Source organism: Etheostoma cragini, chromosome 3 (genome assembly GCF_013103735.1).
Source record: "Etheostoma cragini isolate CJK2018 chromosome 3, CSU_Ecrag_1.0, whole genome shotgun sequence".
Lineage (NCBI taxonomy): Eukaryota > Metazoa > Chordata > Actinopteri > Perciformes > Percidae > Etheostoma > Etheostoma cragini.
In genome coordinates, this window is record NC_048409.1 from 23,068,500 (window position 1) to 23,078,001 (window position 9,502).

Below are 9,502 nucleotides of genomic sequence, written 5' to 3' on the forward strand. Positions count from 1 at the left end.
TAAGTGCTTTTTCTGCAATGACATGTCAAAATGTCCTCTGTGAAAAAGGGCTATTGCAAACACAAGAGCAGTTGGTGAAGGCCCACCGTTTTGGCAAATGTTTGAATTGACATCACAATACAAAGTGTAATGTAATTAAGGCATAGTATAGTTGCCTAGTGTAGTGGCTGACTGTCATTCATAACTACTGTATGTTGTAAGGCCCTTCCATTTCAGAAGGAATAGTCATACAGCTGACAGAAGGATGCAGGCTTCCATCTGCAATGCCATACTTATTGAACTATGTGCATAAGAGCCAAAACTATGCAGGTAAATAATCTCTTCTTAATATAATGATATTATGTATCAATGGTTACTCCATCACTTCTCAGAAAACTGAATATTGTTAATATTTTCATCTTTTCATGTACAGGTTACAATAAAATGTAAAAAAAACTGTTCCCTTGCGCACATACATACACAAGTTTTTAAGGAGTTTGGAGTTCTACATGGTTGTTTTCATGTCGGCCTTGCTTCCTCTGCTTCTCGTCTTTCTCTTGTAATCACAAGGAGAGAAACTCTTGGGCCCACTGTGTGAATTCTGTTCAGTGTACGGCAGTCAAGCACACAACTCAATAGAGACCAAATAGCTTCCTATTAAACCACACTGCTTTTAAGAAACCTGAGCTTTAGTGCAAGCATATGCCTGTGCATATGTTGTGAGTATGTTTATACCACGTTTGTAGTTCTGTCTATCTGTCTGTCTCTCTGTAAGCATCCGAATCACGTTCTGCAAGCAGTTTCTGTGTGATTTTTGAATATACTGTATGTCTAAATGTGTAAATGGGTTTTCACTGTTTGTACTTTCAGTGCTTTTAGAAGCTCATGCTGCACTTGTGGGCAATAGCATCATTAGCAGAAGAGTCCTACAAGTAGACTTAAAAAGGACTTCATAGATTGCAGGCCTTGAAAGAAACCCTTTTCACATGGCTGAATGTGCATCTACACGCAGAGACACTTGCCAAGAATGCCAATGCAAAACCTATGGGACGCTTTCAGTTGACTAAAATAGGAAGCTACAAACGTGAGTAGAGATGTTGAACAGGTTTGGAAACGACCAGTTAACTCACATAGTCTAACACAATAGATAATTCATGTTTTTTTAAGTGGGGTTGTATGAGGTATCTATAGTCAGGGTATAAACTACAGCAGATGACGGTCGGCACCATCCCAATTTGGAGAAGCAGAGAGACGTCCCGACAGGGAAGCTAAGCAATGTTGTGCTGTGGACTGGGGCAGCAGCAACACATATTTAGTTTTTTGTTACAGAGTTTGGGAGTTTTGGTCTGAATAAATAAAGCTATGTTCAATAGAGTCTGAGCCTTTAGAACACACAGAGCAACATGAACACCATACTAGTTTTTCAATGTCAGACATAGACTGGCAAACGGCTGAACTACCAGAGAACATAACAGAACATTTCAATTTAAATGTTTTAGGAAAGAAATACACAATATATCACAATATCACAATATGGATGCCAGAGTATCAGCAAGAAAATGTGTTATTTAATTAACTAATAGGAGATATGAAGAAAACATTTGGTATTTATTGAATGTACAAACCACCTGTGAGAGGAGCGCATCAATGCTTAAAAACTATGGCAAGGAGAAGGATAGTCATGGGTGCTTGATGTTTTTTTATTTTCCAGAAATCAAAACATTGAAGAAAGGTGCCATTGGCATATAAAAAGGACACAGAGACATAGATGTGTTTCTTTGTTTTTTCCCTGTAAACACACATCAGTACAGTCCAGTGTTTTTTTAGCAAAGGATCGTTTTTCTTTCTCATTGCTGCAGTGCTTCCTATTATTAAAAGATAAATGCCACTGCCAAATATTTATCAGTGATATGAAGCTATTGGTACGGGTCTCATCTAAACAGAGGCTATGGAATGCAGAGTAAACTCTTTTGGCTTTGTGGTGATAGTGTATCTCTTTATTTTCTTTTTTCTTCCTTACCAGCTCACATGTCTACTTCAGTGGCTTCACACTGTTTCAACACCCGCTTACCTCAGGTCTTACCATGGAGAGGAGTCATGTCTTAAAAAGAATGTGTCTTTTGTTGGGAAAGCAAATTTACTGCTGTACTTGGTCTCATGATTTATTTTGATGATATGCTGCACCCAAGCTACTTGTGACTCATTTGCCTTACCACAGTACCAGCAGGTCCCTTCTTCATTATATTTGAGGGCAGTGCACTTCACACACTCTGTTTACAACAATTTTGTAATGATCAGGTCCATCAGGTCAGTCAATCTTGGATGCTTTTGCATCTTTTTTGTTGCCCATTAGACCATTCCATACCAACCTATCAAACATTTGTGGAGATATGTCAGTGTAGACCAAACTGGTTGAATGACCAACTTACCAGTCAACCAACAGTGCCATCCTTTTAAGCCACTCAACTAGTGTAGTAGAGCCAGTGGCAAATGGGAATCTGAGAAGTGTCAGCAAATTATTGGATTGGCCCACTCTTTCTTCCTCAAAGTGGCAATGACAAAAAACAGCTGGTCAGTAGGACAATGCATGTAAATTACGTTCTCTGGCCTACCTACCTCTATCTCCATAACTGAAGGTTCTAGGATTGCTGAAAAGATGCGTTGCCACCTCTAGACAAATAGCCTACAGGCATTAAAAACTAAAGAGATACAATGAGAGTGAAACCACCTCAGAAAGTCAGCACATATCCCTATTCCTCATGTTTGTCCAATGCTCTCTAACCCATTAACGTTAATCACCCACTTCCAAACTCGACCAAACCCTTCCTGACATACGCGCATTATGTCCTCAAATCATTACTCCTTATTCATCCTACCACATTCCCTTACTTTTTCACATGCATCTTGTTCTCCCCTCCCTCTTTGGGTGTGGAGCAGCTTGGCAGAGTTAAAGCCAAGTCCTCGACAGGTCATTTGACTCACAGTGGTCGACGGAGTATGCTATTACCAGAGCATTTGCTAGGCTCTCACTTAAAAAAAACTTTTAGAATTAATACATTCTAAAAGGTGCATTGCATTCCTATACTCGAGTGCATAGCAAACACAAAGAAAGAAAAAGAAAAAACGACTCAGCAAACACATAACTCACAGGATTTGAAGGTGTTTGTAGCATGTTTGTACTTAATCATTTCAATGTTGCATTGCAATGCACTGTAGCAACAGCTTATTAGTGAAAATATTGACAGCTTCTTCTAGCATCTTCACTCCATCTAAACAATATTTTAAGGTTTCTCATTAATTTGAGATTCTAAGTCATTATTCTGAGATAATAAGTTAATATCAGCTATGGTCGTGGGCTTAAACTCTTGATCTTATGTCATTAAGAGTAATGGTTCTATAAACGTGGGACAATGACTTGCACCATCAGCAAGCTATACCCGACTAGCTCTGAGTCATGAACCTACAAAGGGGACTACATATTAAGATGAGATACATGTACATAGTTGTAATTAACAGGTAGGAAGACATAGCCATACAGAATATACAGTAACGGTGTGAAAACCAAATTGTGTCTGAGAAAAAGATACAGAAGTGTATAAATTAGCAGAGCCTTTTGTGTCCATGCTCTTTTTTTGTGTGTGCGCTTTTGTTCTCATTTAGCGGGCACCATTGTTTGTGCCTATTCTCATCACAACCACTGACAATCCCATAGTACCAGTGCTGTAGGAGCCCACAGCGCTCGCAGTCTGGGGGAGGTAAATCAACTACAAAACAGATGCAGTGTGCAGATGTGTTCGAGCAGGTTGTGAGTGTGTGAGGAAGAGAACATGGCAGATTTAACAGGCTCGTGAGCAACAAAGAGCTGCTCCCTTTATTCTTCTCCAGTCAGCTCGGCTTCATGCTTATGCCTCCAGCTCCTAGCTAGCAATGCTCCATAGATAGGCTTATATGTGGAAAAATAGATAGATAGATGGGAACTAATTTGTGTGTACTATGAACAACACTAATGGGATAGGATGGTTCAGAGTTTGGAGAATTATGAAGTGGTATATAGTTTGTTCTTAGAGAACTAGTCCCAAACAATTATGATGCAATTATGCTACTGTATGACAACAGGAGGTAACTGGACTGGCAGGCTTCTTACTGAGCTTATGCTGGAAATCTGACAGCATTTATGGATATGATGGGTATACAGTTAGAAAAATTTGATATTAATTGAGATTGGCTCACTGTAAGAAAAACCCATAAATACTAAACAGGCAACATGATTTTGCAGTTCAATCTCATTCATCTCCAGACAATACTGTGCAAAGACAAACACAAATTCACAACACAAAGGCTGGAAAAAATAAAGTGAAAAGCACAACCATCACCATTCTGAAAAATAATAGCCTGCCTGGACAGAAACACAATTTGCGGCTGACAGGACAGATAGTGACAAAATAATGACTACTGCCCCTAATGCAGCCACTGCACTGTATTCCAACAACAATGCAGCAATTACATTAGCCAGTCACACCCTGCCAAAAGGATATTGAGTTGTGATGCCAGAAATATTAGTGACAGTGAAAAATTGCAAATGGAGTCTCGTTTTGATGGAAGCCTAAGTGGACAAAATGAGACAGGAAAACATGCAATAACAAAACCAGTGGGCTTGTGAAAATCAGATATCATTTCAGATAATCATCTGTAGCAGGTTTGGTGTTGCCATGACAGACTGCAGTTTCATTTATCCTCTCTGCCATTTCTAACACCATCACTTTTACATATCCTTCTTTTCCCAGATTGGAGTAAGCGAGTGGACTATGAGCCAGGAACAGGAAGTAAGCAGCTGTTTCCTAAAATGCACCTGGAGACCTGTGGCGGACCACTTTCGTCAGTGAGGACCACAGTGGAGCTACAGACCAGTCACATTGGAAAAGGCTGTGACCGCGAGACCTATTCTGAGAAATCTCTACAGAAACTCTGTGGTTGGTTCTGCAAACAAAGACTTATCTGTTTTGAATACCATATTGTGTGACCAGAATAACAAGCCTCTTAGATTGAGTGTGCATTTCTGGCATGTAGCAGTAAATCACAAGAGCGTTGGACCCGTGGCTATCAGGATTGTGGTGGATATGCAGAATGTACTTTAGATGGCTGAACAAAGGTGACTTCTGACTGAGGCGGAAAACTGAAAGTTAGTGCAATGAATTTGAAGTAAGCTGATGCTCAAAGCATCAGTGAAATCCATGGTCTGAGTAGCAAGGTCTTACATAGCCTGAGGCATTGTTGTCTGCCCTTTTTCAACCATCATCTGAAAGCTCACGGTCCATGTTGGTTTCTTATCTCCACTTGTGTCCCTGGTAAACCCCTTTCCTAAATGAAGGCACCAGAATAGCAACTTAAAGCTGTGTCACTAATGAGGTGACAGAGCGAGGGCATTAGCTGCCTCAGATGCAGCCATGCTTTCTCTTCTTTGACTGATGAGCAGCCGAGCTGCTGTGTCGGGGCCCTGGGCGCTAGCAAAGCAGCTGAGCCAACCCGCTCCCCCCTCCCCGCCCACACTGCACCGAGAGCAGGCGGGCTGGAGTCATCATCTTTGACTAACGGCCTTCACAAGCCCCATTCCAGCTCATCTGAATGCATAACATCCCCTCCCTGCCTCCCCTGGCTCCCGGTGCATGCATGGTTTACCACTAAAGAGTTCTTTTCAGGCACCTCATAATCGTTATCTGATAGTGAATAGAATAAATTGTAATTGCTTTTTTAAAGCACAATCAATTTGAGATAATGTACAAAGACATCGGGCAAAGAGAATGCTGCAGCTGGGTGCTGGAGAAGTCGATGCGTACTTATTTACTGACGGAATCTAATTACTGGAGTCAGAACGTCGACACTGGCATGAGGACGAGTTAGAGAAAAACAGCTTTACAGATGGGGGAAAACATCAATTAATGTGCTAATGTTGTATTATTAGCAGCAATGAACAGATGCATGTTACAGTTGTTTGCCGGACAAGGGGAGACATGGTGAATTCTGACATTACCCATTTTTTCTTGGAACAGCATGGTTTCCATATCGCTTTGATTTATTACCACCCATAAGCTGTTGCAAATGATTTATAAATGTGGTTTAAATGTGTGAAACGCCTTTTTCACTGTCACACAGAGGGATAAAGATTGATCTGTAGGGGCATGTCAAATACATTGAGGAGCAAGGTGAATGACATGGCAAAAAATACTGTTTGTCAAGGTGACAGTATGAAAACAAAGATTGTTCAGGACTCAACATATTAAAGGTATTGTGTCAAAGGATTGATGGAGTTGCTTTTAAAGGGAAGAGGATAAAGGGAATAGGATGGCTCAATACAATGCAGCAATGATTGGTGTGATCATGTAACAAAAGTGTCACCTGTAAAGAAGTGATGTGAGTGGTTGATTCACACCACGCGCCGTCCTTCTCACCAGGTCCTTGCTGTGTCTTTTCCCTTTGTGTTGTATAGTACTCAGTCAATATGTCCTCTCTGTTTCCATAGAGGCAAATTTTAGTGGTGAGCTATGTTCTGAATTTGGCAACGTTGACTCACATCTCTTTACTTCTGAAAGTCAGTTTCATTTGCCATGAATCAATACCCACATCCTCTATCCATCTCGGCCCATTGATTACATATTAAGCCCTGCCATCTGCCTCATTCATAAGTAATCATAGCCAAGGTTAGGCCAATGTACACCGCCTATCTGCTGTGATTGTTATTGACACATCTTCTGTCACACCTCTTATTTGTTCCCACGGCGTTGATCTCAGGGGCCTCCTCGGGCAGCACTGACCTTCTGCCTGCCCCCAGTGCTGCCACCAACTGGACAGCTTCCCTTGTGACTGACAGTGGCAGGGACAGTGACTTGATCTTCAGGTTTGATGGTCATCAGGCAGCTAAAATCCCAGACTGGGTGGTACCCCAGAATCTGACAGACCAGTTCACCATAGCAACCTGGATGAAGCATGGACCCAGTCCTGGTCTCAGAGCCGAGAAGGAGACTCTACTCTGTAACTCTGACAAGACCGGTGAGTGTGATTCTGACTGGCCAGGACTGACATTGGCATTCATGGATTATTTCCAAAAACTCATGTCATATGTTTTTAAATTTGGCAATTAAGGGATAAGGCTGGTAAAATTCTATAATTTTTCTTATTATATTACTGTAGTTTTGTGTTATGCCCACACACTTAACAACATCCCGCTGCCATTATGCTACCTAGAACATCAGATGTGTATTAATCCACAGTTGAAAATAGTCCTTCAACCAATGCACTGTTACCTCCTGTTTGAGTGATGTTTGTTAAAAACTAAAGTGCCCAGCTGACCTTACTTTTTTAATGAATATATCTATATGTATTCGTAGCCCATTTATGAAGATTGAGTTAAATTGAAACAAATGAGCTTAAAAGTTGGCAGGTAAAGAAGTCACAAAGTATTAAGAGACACAAGTTGTTTGTTTTGGTCTTTTGATGGAATTAGCTGATAACAAAAGAACGGATACAAAGCATAATTGTTTCAAGAAAATGTATACATACATAAACGTGCAAGGGCAAATATTCCCTCCGCACATATAATCAGCTTTATTTAAGTGGACAGGAAAATTGGATTTAATATTATGGTCTATCTTATCCTCATTGATAGCACAATTGTGATAGTTTACCTGTGTGTTATCATCATTTGTTTAGGCTTATTGTATACATATAACATACTTTGAACAATCCTAAGGTGCATTTGTTTAAATACTGTTACACCAAACAGTTTGTAGCTCTGTAATGATCTGGCACAACAAATGCAGTAACATCATCGCATGCACCCAAAAATTCCAGTGAAAAATTATGTGGGTTGACCTTGACAAAGTTTGCATTTTTACAAGCAGTACTGCTGTCCCAGTTTAGTGAGGTTTTATAAAGCTACATGTCTGCTTTACCTGACAGTGAGTAGGTGTGATGAGTTAACTGGTGTAACTCCCTCCCCTTTTTTTCCTTCCATCCCACAGAGATGAACCGTCATCACTATTCCCTGTATGTCCATAACTGCCGCCTGGTGTTCCTGCTGAGGAGAGACTTCACCCAGGTGGACACCTTCAGACCGGCTGAGTTCCACTGGAAACTGGAGCAGGTAAGACACGGTGATGCTCTGGGACACGTGGGACAGAAAAGGGAACTTGGTGACACATTATACAAGTCACCTCAGTTTATCTGTCAACTCGGCCAACCTCATAGGCAGGAATGGAGCCTTTAGCCTGGATTTAATTTGTATCAAACATCCACTCTTGGCTTAATTCATGTCTTTTTGTATCTTGCACTAATAATATAAGACATTACAGTGGTCATCTATAGGGTGTGGCATAAGATGCAAAAGGGAATACTCCCTGAAAACAGATATCTACTTATGAATGCAAAATCTGTAGGCAACAGGACAAAATTTTGGTATTGGAAGCATTTCAGCCTTTCAGCCCATTTTTAGTCCAAGTGGTATTGAGCAATCACTTTTGAGCAGGCTTTTATTGTAAACAGGTTAACATTCCCTGTGGTAATGCATTGACAAAATGCTGGCTACGCTGGAACCCCTAAAATATTGGCCGTTGCCCCCAAAGGCTAAATCGCTGCAGACAGATAGCCAATGGGTTCCAATGTTGATGTGGATACGGACCCGCTATAAGTGATTGCCCATCAGACTCATAAAACACATTCACATGCTTTTGTGTGTGCTTGTGTGTACATACATTTCATGCTTGACTGCACTAGAAATCCTCAATATAAAAAAGCCTAACCTTTAATTAACACCCAATTATTTTGGAGAACTCTTATACCACTCTTTTCCCAATAACCGTGCAGTTTTTTTTAAATGAATTTAGTGACTCCTTAATAAATATTTCCCACAGATATGAGTACTTTCCTGATGGTTTTTCATTACAACCAGAGTTGTTATTTTAACTTTTTTTCTCTACCCTGCCATTGCCTCACAGATAAAGATTTCTCTAATGAATCAAATATTTCCAGAGATAAAACACAATGTAACCTGACAGGGGATCAGAATTGGTAATGATTGCAAACATGCTTTTGGGATTTTTTAATACAGAAATGTTGGCATGAGTAGGACAAGACTAAATCTTTCTTCGAAAAACAGCCAAAACAAATGTCACCACTTCAATGATTTGTGGGTTAAAAGATGCAATACAGTTTATAGTCATCAGTGTGGAATACTCTTAATAAGTATTTGAGCTGTTAAGTATAGGAGTGATATTATTGTCAAAATGAATGAATACTTGAGTAAAAAGGCATAACAAAGAGAGGCAGAAACATGCTGTCTCCAAGGACGTGTGTATGCATGTGTAGACGGCAGCAGTCTGTTGATCAAGGATGCTGTCTTAAAGTCAGGCAGGTCACCTCGACTCAACACGACCCCGCTATCACACAGCGAGGACATTTGATTCATGGGAGAGATACGCAGCTGAGCCTGGAAATCTAGATGCAGCACCCAGGGCTTATATGATCAGAGACA

The 9,502-nt window shown here is 40.5% G+C and overlaps 1 protein-coding gene and 1 long non-coding RNA gene across 2 annotated transcripts in view; one reads left to right on the forward strand and one right to left on the reverse strand.

Moving 5' to 3' along the window:
* Nucleotides 1–9,502, forward strand: part of LOC117939613 (calsyntenin-2-like) — a 216,910-nt gene that overhangs the window by 160,309 nt on the left and 47,099 nt on the right. Inside the window, exons 6-8 of the mRNA XM_034865074.1 lie at nt 4,764–4,949; nt 6,766–7,023; nt 7,995–8,116. Of these exons, the coding sequence (XP_034720965.1) occupies nt 4,764–4,949; nt 6,766–7,023; nt 7,995–8,116 (566 nt within the window). The remainder of the gene's footprint in view (nt 1–4,763; nt 4,950–6,765; nt 7,024–7,994; nt 8,117–9,502) is intronic.
* The window catches only part of LOC117939939, an 18,047-nt gene that overhangs the window by 8,117 nt on the left and 428 nt on the right, over nt 1–9,502 (reverse strand). The window lies entirely within an intron of this gene.